At 40.4% G+C, this 19,479-nt stretch overlaps 1 protein-coding gene across 1 annotated transcript in view; it reads left to right on the top strand.

The window, feature by feature from the left end:
* ATP2B2 (ATPase plasma membrane Ca2+ transporting 2) overlaps positions 1-19,479 on the top strand; it is a 403,776-nt gene that overhangs the window by 193,403 nt on the left and 190,894 nt on the right. The window contains exon 7 of the mRNA XM_053689420.1: positions 18,814-18,978. Within this exon, the coding sequence (XP_053545395.1) occupies positions 18,814-18,978 (165 nt within the window). The remainder of the gene's footprint in view (positions 1-18,813; positions 18,979-19,479) is intronic.

Below are 19,479 nucleotides of genomic sequence, written 5' to 3'. Positions count from 1 at the left end.
TCATACGTGGACTAAAGACTTGAACAAAAAACGAAATGATTGATTAAATCCAAGTGGGATGTGAATAAACTTTAAATGATCAGTAGATGTACATCAAAGATCTGAATTAGACCTTACAAGGAACTTGCAAATAAGCCCTTGACTAAATTATTTTATAAGAAAACCAGAAAAACTGAAAATATCTGACAAAAAATAAAAAATAAATAATGGAGCAGTGGGAAGAACCATCCAAATTAGGTCTGCACAGCAGGGGGTCGATCCGATAAAAATCGTCGCCCGCAAAAGTCGGCGACGCCAATATTTGCGCGGGTTTGGTATCACATATACGGCGTAACCTAGAAGTTACGCGCATATATTTCTGCCGTCGCCCGTAGTTTTTTGGGCCATAGGCAGGTATACCAAACCAGCGCAGTTTGGTATCCAATATACAGCGTAAGGACTTACGTGCGAAAATGGAGAAATCTTACTCCATTTTCACCTCGCCACAAAAAGCAGCCGTAAGAAGCCTTACGCTGAGTATTGGAGCCCAGTAACTCTCTAAACTAGCTGCTAAATAAAACCTAACACCTAACGCATGCGCAATGTCTATCTCCCTGTCAACCGCGATCCCCCGCCACAATCCCTAATAAAGTATTTAACCCCTAAACCGCCGCTCACAGACCCCACCGCCATCTACATAAACTAACCCCCTACTGTGAGCCCCTAAAACCGCCACCATCTAACTGATCTATCCCCTAATGTGAACCCCTTACACCGCCGCCATCTACCTTATCTATCCCCTAATCTGACCCCTTACACCGCCGCCACCTATATAAAAAATATTAACCCCTAATCTAATCCCCCTATACCGCCGCCAGCTATATTAATATTATTAACCCCTAATCTAATCCCCCTAAAATAATTATCTCTATTACCAGCCCTTAAAAGGGCCTTTTGCGGGGCTTTGCCCCAAAGTAAACAGCTCTTTTGCCCTATAACCTGCCCTCCCTACACCGCCGCCACCTATATTAATAGTATTAACCCCTAATGTAAGCCCCTTACACCGCCGCCATCTATATTAAAATTATTAACCCCTAATTTAATCTACCTACCCCGCCGCCAGCTATATTATCTATATTAACCCTAAGTATATTATAGTTAATATAGTTATTACATTATATATATTAACTATATTAACCCTAATTATATTAGGGTTAATATAGTTAATATAGTTACTATAGTATTTATATTAACTATATTAACTCTATCTAACCCTAACACCCCTAACTAAATTCTTATTAAATAAATCTAATTCATATTATAAACTAAAATATTCCTATTTAAATCTAAATACTTACCTATAAAATAAACTCTAAGATAGCTACAATGTAATTAATAATTACATTGTAGCTATGTTAGGGTTTATACTTATTTTACAGGTAAATTGTTAATTATTTTAACTAGGTATAATAGCTATTAAATAGTTATTAACTATTTAATAGCTACCTAGTTAAAATAATTACCCAATTACCTGTAAAATAAATCCTAACCTAAGTTACAAATACACCTACACTATCAATAAATTAAATAAACTACAAATATCTATCTAAAAATACAATTAAATAAACTAAACTAAATTACAAAAAAAACAAACACTAAATTACAAAAAATAAAAAAAAGATTACAAGATTTTTAAGCTAATTACACCTATTCTAAGCCCCCTAATAAAATAATAAAGCCCCCCAAAATAAAAAAACCCTATTCTAAATTAACCCTATTCTAAATTAAAAAAAGTTCGAAGCTCTTTTACCTTACCAGCCCTTAAAAGGGCCATTAGCGGGGCATGCCCCAAAGAAAACTGCTCTTTTGCCTGAAAAAAAAACACAATACCACCCCCCAACATTACAACCCACCACCCACATACCCCTAATCTAACCCAAACCCCCCAAACCCCCCTTAAATAAACCTAACACTACCCCCCTGAAGATCTCCCTACCTTATCTTCACCACGCCGGGCCGAACTCCTCATCCGATCCGGGCGATGTCTATCCAAGAGGCAAAGAAGAGGTCTTCATCCCGGCGATGTCTTTATCCAAGCGGCAGCAAAGTCTTCTTCCATCGGGCAGCATCTTCCATCAAGCGGCATCTTCAATCTTCATTCTTCGCTCCACAGACGCGGAGCATCCATCCCGGCCGACGACTGAACGACGAATGAGCTACCTTTAAATGACGTCATCCAAGATGGCGTCCATCGAATTCCGATTGGCTGATAGGATTCTATCAGCCAATCGGAATTAAGGTAGAAAAATCTGATTGGCTGATTGAATCAGCCAATCAGATTCAAGTTCATTATGATTGGCTGAACCAATCAGCCAATCAGATTGAGCTCGCGTTCTATTGGCTGTTCCGATCAGCCAATAAAATGCAAGCTCAATCTGATTGGCTGATTGGTTCAGCCAATCGGATTGAACTTGAAAAAACCTAACACTAACCCCCTGAAGATCACCCTACCTTGAGCCATCTTCACCCAGCCGGGCCGAACTCTTCATCCAAGCAGGGCAGAAGAGGTCCTCCATCCGGTAGAAGTCTTTATCCAAGCGGCGCAGAAGAGGTCCTCCATCCGGTAGAAGTCTTCATCCAAGCGGCGTCTTCTATCTTCAATCATGCGGAGCGGAGCCATCTTCCATCCAGCCGACGCAGAGCCATCTTCTTCTAATGACGTCCTAACACCGAATGAAGGTACCTTTAAGGGACGTCATCCAAGATGGCGTCCCTCGAATTCTGATTGGCTGATAGGGGGACCTCATCTGCGCCGCTTGGATGAAGACTTCTACCGGATGAAGGACCTCTTCTTCCCCGCTTGGATGAAGAGTTCGGCCCGGCTGGGTGAACATGGCTCAAGGTAGGGTGATCTTCAGGGGGTTAGTGTTAGGTTTTTTTAAGGGGGGTTTGGGTGCGTTAGAGTAGGGGTATGTGGGTGGTGGGTTATAATGTTGATGGGGTTGTATTTTTTTTACAGGTAAAAGAGCTGATTACTTTGGGGCAATGCCCCGCAAAAAGCCCTTTTAAGGGCTGGTAAAATAGTTGATTACTTTGTAATTTAGTATAGGGTAGGGCATTTTATTTTTTTGGGGGGCAGCATTATTTTATTATGGGGCTTAGATTAGGTGTAATTAGTTTAAACTTCTTGTAATTTTTTTCTATTTTCTGTAATTTAGTGTTGTTGTTTTTTTGTACTATAGTTTAGTTTATTTAATTGTATTTAATTTTAGGTAATTGTAGTTAATTTATTTAATTTATTTAATGATAGTGTAGTGTTAGGTGTAATTGTAATTTAGGTTAGGTTTTATTTTACAGGTAATTTTGTAATTATTTTAACTAAGTAGTTATTAAATAGTTATTAACTATTTAATATCTATTGTACCTAGTTAAAATAAATACAAAGTTGCCTGTAAAATAAAAATAAATCCTAAAATAGCTATAATGTAACTATTAGTTATATTGTAGCTATATTAGGGTTTATTTTATAGGTAAGTATTTAGTTTTAAATAGGATTAATTAATTTAATGATAGTGTAGTGTTAGGTGTAATTGTAACTTAGGTTAATATTTATTTTACAGGTAATTTTGTCTTTATTTTAGCTAGGTAGTTATTAAATAGTTAATAACTATTTAATAACTATTGTACCTAGTTAAAATAAAAACAAAGTTGCCTGTAAAATAAAAATAAACCCTAAGCTAGCTACAATGTAATTATTAATTATATTGTAGCTATCTTAGGGTTTATTTTACAGGTAAGTATTTAGTTTTAAATATGAATAATTTAGTTAATAATAGTAAGTTTTATTTAGATTTATTAAAATAATATTAAAGTTAGGGGGGTGTTAGTGTTAGTGTTAGACTTAGGTTTAGGGGTTAATAAGTTTAATATAGGTGGCGGCGGTATAGGGGGGCAGGATAGGGGTTAATAAGTTTAATATAGGTGGCGGCGTGGTCCGGGAGCGGCGGTTTAGGGGTTAAACATTTAATTTAGTTGCGGCGGGGTCCGGGAGCGGCGGTGTAGGGGTTAATGAGTTTAATGTAGGTGGCGGTGGGCTCCGGGTGCGGCGGTTTAGGGGTTAATGAGTTTAATGTAGGTGGCGGCGGTGTAGTGTGGGGCAGGATAGGGGTTAATAAATGTAATGTAGGTGGCGGTGGGCTCCGGGTGCGGCGGTTTAGGGCTTAAACAATTTATTTAGTTGCGTCGGGGTCCGGGATCCGCAGGATAGGGGTTAGTAACTTTAATATAGGTGGCGGCAGTATAGGGGGGGCAGGATAGGGGTTAATAACTTTATGTAGGTGGCGGTGGTATAGGGGGCGGCAGATTAGGGGTTAATAGGTATAATGTAGGTGGCGACGGGGTCCGGGAGCGGTGGTTTAGAGGTTAATATATTTATTATAGTTGCGGCGGGGTCCGGGAGCTGCGGTTTAGGGGTTAAGAACTTTATTTAGTTGCGGGGGGCTCCGGGAGCGGCGGGATAGGGGGTAAAATAGTATAGTATAGTGTGAGTGCTTAGTGACAGGGTAGCAATAAAGCTGGGAAAAAGCCGAAGAGCAGCGAGATCGATGATTGTTAGTTAACAACAGTCCGCTGCTCATCGCTCCGTACTTGGTGCGCGGCTTTTGGACAGCTTTATTGATAAATTTGGCGAGCGGATTCAGGTCCGCGGCAGCAAGGTTAGGCGAACTTAGGCGGGCTTATTGGGGCCGGCGAATGCAGGTAAGTAAGCTTAATAACAAGAGGCCATAAACTGAAAACTTAGAAATTGATAGTTGTCCTTGAGAATAGGAATATGAAGGAAAGTATATCTCATGAACATAAATGAACCCTGAAGAACTAGGGTAAAATGGGGTGAAGCAGATTCCAACTTGCAAATAGGATTTCATAGAAATCTGATAAAGGTTTTGACATTCAGAATAGGGGGCTGATTTAACAAGGCTAGCAGCCTATTGGCCCCGAATCTGCAGGGGGCGGCATAGCACAAGCATATTTTTTATATATATATATACAGTATATTATAATCCTAATTGTTATTGTCTGTTTCTTCGCTCCCCTTCATTTCCTCTTTTGGCTGGGCTGTGATGTATAGAGTAGTCAAAACCACTCTCTACATAGGCTTTCTAAGGGCTTTAAAGGGGCTGGACTTCAAGATTGTCATATGACACACACGTTGATTGGATGTTCACTGAAATTGTCTTTAAAAAAAAGTTAATCCAAGTTGGCCGGCATAACATTGCAATAGAAGCATTCCTGTATGAACTAATTTAACCCTTTAACAGATGGAATAAAAACAAAAAAAAAGGTACACATATACTTTTTTAATGGCAAAGATTACATATATGAAATTTGATTCAAGGCCCACCCTGTGAGCACCACAGCAAAGCTGCCAAGTATCACTCCCCTTCCCACAATCCATAGTCATTCTCTTTGCCTTCGTACAAGGAGGAGGGGAAGATTTTGGTGTCTGATAATTGATTTTCTACAAGCAAGTTTTTGGGATCTAGCTGTATTCCACCTTAATCTCTTGAGTAAGGGTGGTGGCGGATTTCAAGCAGCTAGGAACTTGTAAGGTGGGCCTTACTGTGTTTTCCTAGTATTGTGTTGCCCTAGTATAGAAAAACAGAAAAGGTGACTCTATTCTTTCTTTTTTGCAGGACTCTGTGAGGAACTGTTTCCTTACATACCTGGCAAGCTGTCTTCATGCAGGACAGCGGATTCGACAGGTAAGTGCCTGTTTTTCTTCCAGGTGAAGAGAAGTTATACGCACTTACAATTTTTCTATGCATTAACAACTGAGATAGATAATCCTAATGTAAGGATAACTTGGGCATGATGCAGGGCATTGGAACTGAGACTCTACCCTTTCAGAAACTAAAGGATTAATTAGGCTTTTTTATTGAGATCAATCTGTAAGCACTGAATGTAAATTCTCTTTTGTTCGGCTAGTTAGCACAGGGGTTAATAAACAATATTTTAATATGCCCTGCGCTCAGTGGCACTTTGATCGTAGAGTGTTTTAATTTCGTTCAGTCGGTTACTCAGAATTACGTAACCAGGAAGTAGCTTGAGCAGTATTTTGCGCCTCTCTGTGGCTTAGTTGTACTTCAGTCGATCATGTGAGCGCTCTGTCGGCCTCAGATTCAGAGCGGTGTGGATGGTGGGTGTGTGAGATCTTGTCGCTCCTCAAATCCTTTTCTTCTGTATACGGAGTTGGTGGCAGGTAGGCACCTCAGCTAAGGCTGAGGTGTGGGGTTCCTGAGAGTTAAGGAGCTCTTAGTTGCGCATTTATTTACATTTCTTTTAGCAAATAGTTTTATTTTGTTTTTTCGTTGCCATTACTATTGAAAGTGTAAGAGGAGACAGAGTTTATTACATTTTTCTGCAGTAAAATTGCACAAGTGTTTTCTTTAGCAATCATGTCTGATACAGATCAAGATCAAATTCAGTTAAATGCATGTCTATTGTGTTTAGAAGTTCAGATTGCTTCAGCAATGCAGTTCTGTTCCTCATAGTATAAAGAAAGAATTTTAGTTGATGAGCCTTATGTCTCTCAGGATGATGCTGTTCAGGTAATTCCACAGCCTTCTCCTGGAACATCCCAAGCTGGAATGGCGTCACATGCAATGTCCTGCAGTTCCTCTTTAGCTCACAGTGGAGCATATTTGAAAGCAGAATTTGCTGCTCAGGTTTCCTCAGCAGTATCTGCAGCATTAGCTGCTTTTCCTATGTTAAAGGGTAAGCGTAAGAGGAAAAGGAATTCAGACAGCAAGGTCTCTGATTCCAGTGGTGTGTCACAGATGGCCCTTCCTCTTAAGTCTAATGAGGAAGATGCATCAGAGTTTTCTGAGGGTGAGATCTCAGATTCGGATAGTGTAAGTCCGTCGTCTGAAACTGATGGAAGTTATTTCAGGTTTAAGCTTGAACACCTTCGTGTTGTTAATAGTGGTGTTGGCTACCTTAGACGATTCTGATACTCCTGTCTCTGTCCAGCCTAAGAAATCTAGTAAACTCAATAATTACTTTGAAGTTCCTTCTTCTAAGGAGGTTTTTCTGGTTCCTTACCAGACTTCGGATATTATTTTCTAGGAGTGGGAGAAGCCAGGGGTATCTTTTTCCCCGTCTCCTATTTTTAAGAAAATGTTTCCAGTTGCGAAGTCCATTACGGAATCATGGCATTCTGTTCCTAAAGTAGAAGGGACTATTTCTACTCTTGCTAAGAGAACAACTATTCCTATTGAGGATAGTTGCACTTTCAAAGATCCTATGGACATAAAGATGGAGTTATACCTAAAAAGAATCTACGTTCATCTTGGACTTTTATGGCAACCTGCAGTTTGCATTGCCCCCATGACAAGTGCTGCATCTTACTGGTTTGATGCTTTGTCCGACTCTCTTCAGGTAGAAACTCCTTTAGATGAGATTCAAGATAGAATTAAAGCTCTTAAGTTGGCTAATTCCTTCATTTTGGATGCTATATTTCAGGTGATTAGGCTGAGTGCCAAGTCATCTGGTTTTGCAGTGTTAGGCTGCAGAGCAAGTAGTTTTCATTACTTTCATAATTTCAGAGGTAAGTCTTCCCCAGCTTCTTCCAAGCAAGAACAGACCAAGCCTTCCTGGAAACCCAGTCAGTCTTGGAACAAGGGGAAGCAATACAAAAAAGCCCACAGCTGACTCCACAAGTCAGCATGAAGGATTTGCCCCCGATCTGGGATCGGATCTAGTGGGGGGCAGACTTTCTCAGTTCTCTCAAGCTTGGATATGAGATGTCGCAGACCCTTGGGGTGTGGACATAGTATCCCAGGGTTATAAGTTGAAATTCAAGACCTTTCCTCCCAGGGGCAGATTCCACCTCTCAAGATTATTTGTAGACCAGACAAAGAGAAAGGCGTTCTTAAAATGTGTACAAGACCTCTTCCTCCTGGGAGTGATTGTTCCAGTCCTAGTACAGGAGCAGAGTCTAGGGTTCTAGGGTTCCAACCTGTTTGTGGTTCCCAAAAAAGAGGGAACATTCAGGCCAATTCTAGATCTAAAATTACTCAACGAATATCTCAAAATATCTTCAAAATGGAGACGATCCGCTCCATTCTTCCTCTAGTTCAAGAGGGTCAGTTCATGACGATCATAGATCTGAAGGATGCGTACCTCTATTTTCCCATTCACAGGGATCATCACAAATTTCTGAGGTTCGCCTTTCTGGACAAACACTTTCAGTTTGTGGCACTTCCTTTGGGCCTTGCCACAGCTCCCACGATTTTCTCAAAGATTTTGGGAGCTGTGGTGGCAGTAATTCGGTCTCAAGGAATTGCTGTGGCACCTTACCTGGATGATATCTTGGTTCAGGCACCATCTGTTCAACTAGAAAAATCTCACACAGAGATTTTGTTGTCTTTTCTTCGGTCCCACGGATGGAAGGTGAATTTAGAAAAGAGTTCCCTTGTTCCGGCTACAAGGGTGGTCTTCCTAGGAACCTATTATAGATTTCCTATCGATGAGAATATTTCTGACGGAAGTCAGAAGAGCCAGGAATCTGTCCTCTTGCCTATCTCTTCAGTCGGCTGTATGTCTTTTGGTGGTCCTATGTATGGAAGTTATTGGACTGATAGTGGCCACCATGGACATAGTTCCATTTGCTCGATTTTATTTGAGAGCGCTACAGTTATGTATGCTCAGGCAATGAAAAGGTGACTCTATTCTTTCTTTTTTGCAGGACTCTGTGAGGAACTGTTTCCTTACATACCTGGCAAGCTGTCTTCATGCAGGACAGCGGATTCGACGGGTAAGTGCCTGTTTTTCTTCCAGGTGAAGAGAAGTTATACGCACTTACAATTTTTCTATGCATTAACAACTGAGATAGATAATCCTAATGTAAGGATAACTTGGGCATGATGCAGGGCATTGGAACTGAGACTCTACCCTTTCAGAAACTAAAGGATTAATTAGGCTTTTTTATTGAGATCAATCTGTAAGCACTGAATGTAAATTCTCTTTTGTTCGGCTAGTTAGCACAGGGGTTAATAAACAATATTTTAATATGCCCTGCGCTCAGTGGCACTTTGATCGTAGAGTGTTTTAATTTCGTTCAGTCGGTTACTCAGAATTACGTAACCAGGAAGTAGCTTGAGCAGTATTTTGCGCCTCTCTGTGGCTTAGTTGTACTTCATTCGATCATGTGAGCGCTCTGTCGGCCTCAGATTCAGAGCGGTGTGGATGGTGGGTGTGTGAGATCTTGTCGCTCCTCAAATCCTTTTCTTCTGTATACGGAGTTGGTGGCAGGTAGGCACCTCAGCTAAGGCTGAGGTGTGGGGTTCCTGAGAGTTAAGGAGCTCTTAGTTGTGCATTTATTTACATTTCTTTTAGCAAATAGTTTTATTTTGTTTTTTCGTTAACTTCCTCAAAACAGTGTGCCATTACTATTGAAAGTGTAAGAGGAGACAGAGTTTATTACATTTTTCTGCAGTAAAATTGCACAAGTGTTTTCTTTAGCAATCATGTCTGATACAGAATAAGATCAAATTCAGTTAAATGCATGTCTATTGTGTTTAGAAGTTCAGATTGCTTCAGCAATGCAATTCTGTTCCTCATGTGTTAAAAAGACTTTATAGTATAAAGAAAGAATTTTAGTTGATGAGCCTTATGTCTCTCAGGATGATGCTGTTCAGGTAATTCCACAGCCTTCTCCTGGAACATGACCACTTAGTCTACATGTAGTTTTTATGTCCTATTATTTTACTTTCTATGCTTGCTCACAATAAAGGTGCATTGGATTTCAAATTTCGCTTGAGACCCGCTTTCTTTGTATACATTCTCCTGGAACATCCCAAGCCGGAATGGCGTCACATGCAATGTCCTGCAGTTCCTCTTTAGCTCACAGCGGAGCATATTTGAAAGCAGAATTTGCTGCTCAGGTTTCCTCAGCAGTATCTGCAGCATTAGCTGCTTTTCCTATGTTAAAGGGTAAGCGTAAGAGGAAAAGGAATTCAGACAGCAAGGTCTCTGATTCCAGTGGTGTGTCACAGATGGCCCTTCCTCTTAAGTCTAATGAGGAAGATGCATCAGAGTTTTCTGAGGGTGAGATCTCAGATTCGGATAGTGTAAGTCCGTCGTCTGAAACTGATGGAAGTTATTTCAGGTTTAAGCTTGAACACCTTTGTGTTGTTAAAAGTGGTGTTGGCTACCTTAGACGATTCTGATACTCCTGTCTCTGTCCAGCCTAAGAAATCTAGTAAACTCAATAATTACTTTGAAGTTCCTTCTTCTAAGGAGGTTTTTCTGGTTCCTTACCAGACTTCGGATATTATTTTCTAGGAGTGGGAGAAGCCAGGGGTATCTTTTTCCCCGTCTCCTATTTTTAAGAAAATGTTTCCAGTTGCGAAGTCCATTACGGAATCATGGCATTCTGTTCCTAAAGTAGAAGGGACTATTTCTACTCTTGCTAAGAGAACAACTATTCCTATTGAGGATAGTTGCACTTTCAAAGATCCTATGGACATAAAGATGGAGTTATACCTAAAAAGAATCTACGTTCATCTTGGACTTTTATGGCAACCTGCAGTTTGCATTGCCCCCATGACAAGTGCTGCATCTTACTGGTTTGATGCTTTGTCCGACTCTCTTCAGGTAGAAACTCCTTTAGATGAGATTCAAGATAGAATTAAAGCTCTTAAGTTGGCTAATTCCTTCATTTTGGATGCTATATTGCAGGTGATTAGGCTGAGTGCCAAGTCATCTGGTTTTGCAGTGTTAGGCTGCAGAGCAAGTAGTTTTCATTACTTTCATAATTTCAGAGGTAAGTCTTCCCCAGCTTCTTCCAAGCAAGAACAGACCAAGCCTTCCTGGAAACCCAGTCAGTCTTGGAACAAGGGGAAGCAATACAAAAAAGCCCACAGCTGACTCCACAAGTCAGCATGAAGGATTTGCCCCCGATCTGGGATCGGATCTAGTGGGGGGCAGACTTTCTCAGTTCTCTCAAGCTTGGATATGAGATGTCGCAGACCCTTGGGGTGTGGACATAGTATCCCAGGGTTATAAGTTGAAATTCAAGACCTTTCCTCCCAGGGGCAGATTCCACCTCTCAAGATTATTTGTAGACCAGACAAAGAGAAAGGCGTTCTTAAAATGTGTACAAGACCTCTTCCTCCTGGGAGTGATTGTTCCAGTCCTAGTACAGGAGCAGAGTCTAGGGTTCTAGGGTTCCAACCTGTTTGTGGTTCCCAAAAAAGAGGGAACATTCAGGCCAATTCTAGATCTAAAATTACTCAACGAATATCTCAAAATATCTTCAAAATGGAGACGATCCGCTCCATTCTTCCTCTAGTTCAAGAGGGTCAGTTCATGACGATCATAGATCTGAAGGATGCGTACCTCTATTTTCCCATTCACAGGGATCATCACAAATTTCTGAGGTTCGCCTTTCTGGACAAACACTTTCAGTTTGTGGCACTTCCTTTGGGCCTTGCCACAGCTCCCACGATTTTCTCAAAGATTTTGGGAGCTGTGGTGGCAGTAATTCGGTCTCAAGGAATTGCAGTGGCACCTTACCTGGATGATATCTTGGTTCAGGCACCATCTGTTCAACTAGAAAAATCTCACACAGAGATTTTGTTGTCTTTTCTTCGGTCCCACGGATGGAAGGTGAATTTAGAGAAGAGTTCCCTTGTTCCGGCTACAAGGGTGGTCTTCCTAGGAACCTATTATAGATTCCCTATCGATGAGAATATTTCTGACGGAAGTCAGAAGAGCCAGGAATCTGTCCTCTTGCCTATCTCTTCAGTCGGCTGTATGTCTTTCGGTGGTCCTATGTATGGAAGTTATTGGACTGATAGTGGCCACCATGGACATAGTTCCATTTGCTCGATTTTATTTGAGAGCGCTACAGTTATGTATGCTTAGGCAATGGAACGTGGATTATGCAGACCTATCCCAGAGGATAGTTTTAGATCAAGCAGCGAAAGATTCTCTTCCATGGTGGCTATCTCAAGAACTCTTGTCTCACGGAACATGCTTTTGTGGAACCCTCATTGGTGATTGTGACCACGGACGCCAGCCTTGTTGGCTGGGGAGCGGTTTGGGACTCTTTGAAGGCACAAGGACTGTGGTCTCAGGAGGAATCTGCTCTCCCTATAAACATTCTGGAGTTGAGAGCTATTTTCAATGCCTTGATGGCTTGGCCTAAACTGGCTTTAGCCCGGTTTATCAGGTTCCAATCAGACAGCATAACCTCAGTGGCTTACATCAACCAGCAGGGGAGAACTCAGAGTTTCTTAGCCATGAAGGAGGTGGCTCGGATCATTCAGTGGGAGGAAGCTCACAATTGTTGCCTATCTGTCATCCACATTCCAGGAGTGGACAATTTGGAGGCAGACTTCCTAAGCAGACAGACTTTTCACCCCGGGGAGTGGGAACTCCATCTGGAGGTGTTCTCCAGGTTAACCGCCAAATGGGGGTTACCGGATTTGGATCTGATGGCATCTCATCAGAACGCCAAGCTTCCAAGGTATGGATCGAGTTCAAGGGATCCTCAGGCCTTCTTGATAGATGCTCTGGCAGTTCCTTGGAACTTCAGGTTGCCATACCTTTTTCCTCCTTTTGCTCTCCTTCCACGAATCATTACTTGGATCAAGCAAGAGAGAGCTTCAGTGATTGTAATAGCTCCTGCGTGGCCTCGCAGGATCTGGTACGCAGACTTAGTGGAAATTTCATCTCTACCCCCATGGAGTCTTCCTCTGAGGAAGGACCTTCTACTTCAGGGTCCTTTTCTTCATCCAAACATCATTTCTCTGAAGCTGACTGCTTGGAGATTGAACGCTTAATTTTATCTAAGCAAGGATTTTCTGAGTCGGTCATTGAGACCATGATTCAGGCTCGTAAGCCTGTTACCAGAAAGATTTACCATAGGATATGGCGTAAATATCTTCATTGGTGTGAATCTAAAGGATTCTCTTGGAGTAGGGTCAGGATTCCAAGAATTTGTCCTTTCTCCAGGAAGGTCTGGAGAAGGGTTTGTCTGTGAGTACTCTGAAAGGTCAGATATCTGCCCTATCCATTTTCTAACACAAGCGTCTGGCGGATGTGCCAGATGTGAAACCCTTTTGTCAGGCCTTGGTCAGAATCAGGTCTGTGTTTAAATCTGTTGCTCCACCTTGGAGCCTTAATCTTGTTCTTAAAGTTTTGCAACAGGCTCCGTTTGAGCCAATGCATGCCATAGATATTAAGTTGCTATCTTGGAAGGTTTTGTTTCTGACTGCTATTTCTTCGGCTCGGAGAGTATCAGAACTCTCAGCTTTACAGTCTGATTTGCCTTATCTCATATTTCATGCAGACAAGGCAGTTCTTCGTACCAAGTTTGGTTTTCTTCCTAAGGTGGTTTCAGATAGAAATATTAATCAGGAAATTGTGGTTCCTTCTCTCTGCCCTAATCCTTCTTCTTATAAGGAACGGTTGTTGCACAATCTAGATGTTGTATGGGCTCTTAAATTCTATTTGCAGGCGACTAAAGACTTTCATCAGTCTTCTTCATTGTTTGTTTGCTTTTCCAGGAAACGCAAAGGTCAGAAAGCTACGGCTACCTATCTCTCTGGTTGAGAAGTATTATTCGTTTGGCGTATAAGAATGCTGGTCAGCAGCCTCCTGAGAGAATTACGGCTCATTCTACCAGGGCTGTTTCCTCTTCTTGGGCTTTCAAAAATGAGGCTTCTGTGGAACAGATTTGGAAGGCTGACACTTGGTCTTCTTTACATACTTTTCCCAAATTTTATTAATTTGATATTTTTGCCTCGGCTGAGGCTTCTTTTGGGAGAAAGGTTCTTCAAGTGGTGGTGCCTTCTGTTTAGGTTCCCTGTCTTGTCCCTCCCTAATCATCTGTGTCCTCTGGCTTGGGTATTGATTCCAAACAGTAATTGATGATCCCGTGGACTCACCATATCTTAGGAAAGAAAACAAAATTTATGCTTACCTGATAAATGTATTTATTTCCGGATATGGTAAGCCCATGGCCACGCCCTTTATTTTAAGACAGTTTTTTTTACTAAACCTCAGGCACCTCTACACCTTGTGATGCTCCCTTCTGCATCGGTCGAATGACTGGGAATTGTGGGAAGGGGAGTGATACTTGGCAGCTTTGCTGTGGTGCTCTTTGCCTCCTCCTGCTGGCCAGGAGTGGTATTTCCAACAGTAATTGATGATCCTGTGGACTCACCATATCCGGAAATAAATAAATTTATCAGGTAAGCATAAATTTAGTTTTTTCAATGAGGTGACATTTCCACCTCTTAGCCAATAGCCGTGCGGGCCAGCTGGAATTATGCTGGATAGCTAGCATGCTATTGGCTAAGATCACCTCACTGCAAAATACTGTTCTGCCATGGGTGTCCTGAGGTGCTCAGCGCTGCGAATGCTGAAGATAAATAAAGGAACTTTTTTCATGAAGTATTTTATACTTCATAACTGAAAGTCCCCTTTATTTGTTGCACTGGTAAATCCTAGCATTTTACAAATGCTAAGATTTACTTTCACTTTAAATGTGTTTGAATATGCAGACTCTGGGTATAAACAAAAAACCTTATCATTTAACATGAAGAGAAATGCAGAGGATGTTGTTATTCAAAAATAATCGATGCTTCAGTACGCAAAACACTGGTGCGAAATAGTGCGGGGGGGGGGGGAGAAGTTAACCATTGCACTGGCAAACTGCTGCCTTATATAGGAAACAGTACGTAAGGCAAACAAGCCAACCTGCATTGTAAGCGCGACTCGGCAGCACATACTATATTAAAATATACACACAATAACCAGAGCGCGCTATAGTAAGATGAAAGTGCATTACTATATAGCTGACAAGATGTCTAGAAAAAAATCAGACGAGCGCTATAGAAAACCGGACGCTTACCATAGAATGAGAGCACATTTCCAACACATATAAAAACTCGGTTCACTGTAACAGAAGTGAGTGATGAAAATAGAACTCACCAAGAGGGTCCCCATATGTTCAATACATGTTTCATGCATACACCAGAAATAAGGTGGTACTGCCTGAAATAAATGTGTCCCCTGGCTATCATGTACCTTTGAATGATGTACCTGCTAATGGCCTCTGAGATATGTGAGTGCATTAGTAGCTGCGGAGTAGACTGCTTCCAGTAGAGAGGTCATGCAGTGCTGTGCAAGCAAACAGCAGAGGATATTACAGAGGAGTACAACGATGACCTAACACGAGGACGCTATGGGACAAGTCCCTGCGACACCTGTGGCAGGCTTGTAACTCCAATAGGGTGTATTTCTTTCTCTTCCCTGTACTCCATGATCCTCTTTCTTGTATTCCTGGTTCTGTGAGGGGAAAATGGGTCTTACAAAGGGACAGGAAGCTCCAAAAATTTATTTCATGATTTGAACAGAACAAACTAATTTTAAACAACTTTCCAATTTACTTGTATTATCAAATTTGCTTCATTCTCTTGTTATCCTTTGCTGAAGGAACAGCATTGCACTACTGGCAGTTAGCTGAACACATCTAGTCAGCCAATCACAAGAGACAAGCGTGTGCAGGCACCAATCAGCAGCTAGCGCCCACTAGTGTAGGAAATGTGTGTATTCATTTTCAACAAGGGATACCAAGAGAATGAAGAACATTTGAAAATAATAGAGAATTGAAAAGTGCTGTAAAATGACCTGCTCTATCTGAATCATGCAAGTTTAATTTAATGTTGGGTATCTTTGCCTCCTCCGAGTGGCAGACGTTAAATCTCAGAGGTTATGGCTTGTGGACTCTCAACACCTTATAAAGTATAAGATATAAGTCAATAGTGTGTCAGGACCGTACTGGTTCAAGGAAGTTTGCAATTCAAAGTGTAATTTAAATAGACAGCTTTAGTCTTTTTTAACTCTTGAAAGCTCCTAAGCTCACATGCCTGTTGCTGAATGGTAGTATGCTCTGTGCACAGATCCACTCTTACAAATCAGTGCCGCTGTTAGAGACTGACACCATCTCTGTGCATGAGGTGCTATTCTTGGAGGCCTATTTATTAAAGGTCTTGCGGACCTGATCCGACAGTGTGTGTCAGGTCCCCAAGACCTCGCTGAATGCGGAGAGCAATACGCTCTCCGTATTCAGCATTGCACCAGCAACTCACAAGAGCTGCTGGTGCAACGCCACCCCCTGCAGACTCGTGGCCAATCGGCCGCCAGCAGGGAGGTGTCAATCAACCCGATCGTACTCGATCGGGTTAAATTGTGGCGATTCCTGTCCGCCTCATCAGAGTAGGCGGACAGGGTTATGGAGCAGCGGTCTTTAGACTCGCCAGAAACACGGGCCCACAAGCTCCATACGGAGCTTGATAAATGGACCTCTTGGTGTCAAAAGGCTAAAAGTTAAAATTGTTAATAAGGTTAAAAAGACCACATTGGATCAGTCCTGCACTTCTCTGGCAACGCCAATTAATAGAGTAATGTACGCCTTGGGTTTGTTGTTTCTCTCATTCATAAAGTAGCTTGAATATTTTGTATAGGGTCAGACTGATATCTTAAAGGGCATGTTTTCTGACACAGGTAAACTTAAAGGAATTGTACCATAAGTTTCTTGTATGAATGTCTTTGAAATTTAAAAAAAATGAATTACCACCATATGTTCTCTGTCCTTGTCAAGCAGCCTTTTATTTAATAGATTTTGTAATAGACTTTATTAAGCCCTTAAGATCATGTGAAAGCCATGCATGTTCTAAAAGTAAAAAGTAGGAAAAATAAAAAACTATTTTTTAGCACTAAATCCAATGTCAGCTAATACTAAAATGATTCCCTTTTTTCTACATGTTCATGCCCTATCTAAGATTCATCATATAGACCAGTGATGGGAAACCTTGGCACCCCCTAATGTTTTGGAACTACATTTCCCATGATGCTCAACTAGACTGCAGAGAGTCTAAGCATCATGGGAAATGTAGTTTCAAACTATCTGGGTGCTAAGGTCAGCCATTACTTATATAGCTCCACTTCAGTACCATTTTTTAATTACTCTGTCTGATATGTTTTATAATACTAAATGCAGACTTCCCTAATCTCGACAGTTACTGGAAATATCTGAGACGCTGTATCAGCATTAGTAAATCTAGAGAACTATCACTTTCCTTCTCCCCATATTAGTAGGAACTATTCAACATGGCCTATCATTATTTCAACCTTTTCTCAATAGCATTGCCCAATCATTGTTGATTTTTTTAAAGCTTTCTTCCATCAAGTGTATCTGTAACGACACTTAGAACATGATGATCAACTCATCGGTTTAGAGAGAAATCACGCAAAATCTTTGGGATTTTTTTTTAGACTTTATATTGTAATGCAGGAGTCTCTTCTCAATATCTAGAGCCCTGTATAGTGAGATAAACAGCTCTCAAGCTAAATTTTGCATTACTAAATTTCTTAGAGGGGCCTTGCTGTACTGACAAGACTCATTAGATAATTTTGCCTGAGCAAAGAGTTATAAATCATTGGGCCCTAATACACAAGAATGGTCATCTAGACCAGAGATGGGGAGCCTTGGCCCTCCAGATGTTTCAGAACTACATTTCCCATGATGCTCAACTGGACTTCAGAGTGCCTAAGCATCATGGGTAATGTAGTTCTGAAACACCAGCAGTGCCAAGGTTCCCCATCCCTGATCTAGACAATGATCGTTCTAGTATGTTAAGACCATTTTGTGTTTGAAACAGAGTTGAGGTAATTTCCTTATTGTCATTATATTGAGGACTGCAATATACTGTTAATGGTGACCCTTTGGGTCTAATAATCAAAACCTTTCTGGTAGGTAAAGAAATTGCACAAAATCTTTTATGCTTTTTTGAGCATTATATTGCAATGTAGGTGTCTTTTCTTCATATTCAGAACCTGCATAGCAAGATAAGCTGCTCTCAAGTAGGGATGGGCCAATGTTTTGCAATATTAAAAAAATGAAACGAATTTTAACACATTTGTTTGTTTGTTTCGCATTTTGAATGTTTGTACAACATTCTAACATTCGTTTAATGTAATAGTATTTCTAATGCTTTCTTTAAATGTAATATTTAATTCAAATCTTCTAATAATTCGATTTGAATTATGCAATATTTGAATTAGAAAAATTCAAATTTATATATTTGTAATAGTATTTCTAAAGTTTTCTTTAAATGTAATATTCGAAATAGAAACATTCAAATTGATATGTTTGTATCTATTATGTATCAATTTACTTCATTCCCTACCACATGAACTATTGAACTTCAAAATTTTGAATGTGGACATTCAATCTAATTCTAAACATTCAAATTCGAAAGGGACATTTGAAAACTGTAAATAGCATTAGATTATAGAATGTTTAAGAATATTCATTCTTATTAACATTCTATTATGTAAATCGAAATTCTACAATAACATTTGTTCTAACATTCAAATTCGAATATAAACACATTCGCCCATCCCTACTCTCAAGCTAAAAATTGCCTTTTAAAACTTCTTTGAGGAATATTGAAGTACAGATTAAACTTCTTAGTATTCTCACCAGAGCGGAGAGTTTTAGATAATTGTACCCTTACTTTCAGTTTCATATTCATTTTATACAAATGCAAACTTCTACTTCTGATAAACCTATAAAGGAGCATGACATGTATTTGCAGAAGTTCATTGAAGGTAAAATACGGAATATGTTTGTGAAGGTTGCACTATTGAAATAAATATATATAAAAGCAAAATGGTTTGTCTGAAGGAAGTGAACAAAAATATCTTGGTGTTGAAGTAAAAATAATGACATGATCATCTCAACTTTTGTTCTGGTAGCCAAACAGCAAGATGGTGCAGCAGCTATGGAAATGCAGCCCCTGAAAAGTGCAGAGGGTGGAGACGGAGATGAGAAAGACAAAAAGAAATCAAATCCGCACAAAAAAGAGAAGTCTGTGCTGCAGGGCAAACTCACCAAACTGGCAGTACAGATTGGAAAAGCAGGTAGGTAACATTTTTTGTATTTTACATTATAGAGAAGTATGGTAATGGTACACATCCAGTTATATGGATACATGCTTGTGTATACATCTGTTATATAGTTGTATAATTCTTGTTAAATAGACATATGCTAGTTGTATACTTCCTATTATAGAGACACAAGCTAGTTGTATACTTCCTGTTATAGAGACACATGCTAGTTGTATACTTCCTATTATAGAGACACATGCTAGTTGTATACTTCCTGTTATAGAGACACATGCTAGTTGTATACTTCCTATTATAGAGACACATGCTAGTTGTATACTTCCTATTATAGAGACACAAGCTAGTTGTATACTTCCTGTTATAGAGACACATGCTAGTTGTATACTTCCTGTTATAGAGACACATGCTAGTTGTATACTTCCTATTATAGAGACACATGCTAGTTGTATACTTCCTATTATAGAGACACAATCTAGTTGTATACTTCCTGTTATAGAGACACATGCTAGTTGTATA

This window comes from Bombina bombina, chromosome 7 (assembly GCF_027579735.1).
Source record: "Bombina bombina isolate aBomBom1 chromosome 7, aBomBom1.pri, whole genome shotgun sequence".
Lineage (NCBI taxonomy): Eukaryota > Metazoa > Chordata > Amphibia > Anura > Bombinatoridae > Bombina > Bombina bombina.
Note: the sequence above shows the minus strand (reverse complement) of the source record. Positions and strands in the feature narration are given on the sequence as shown.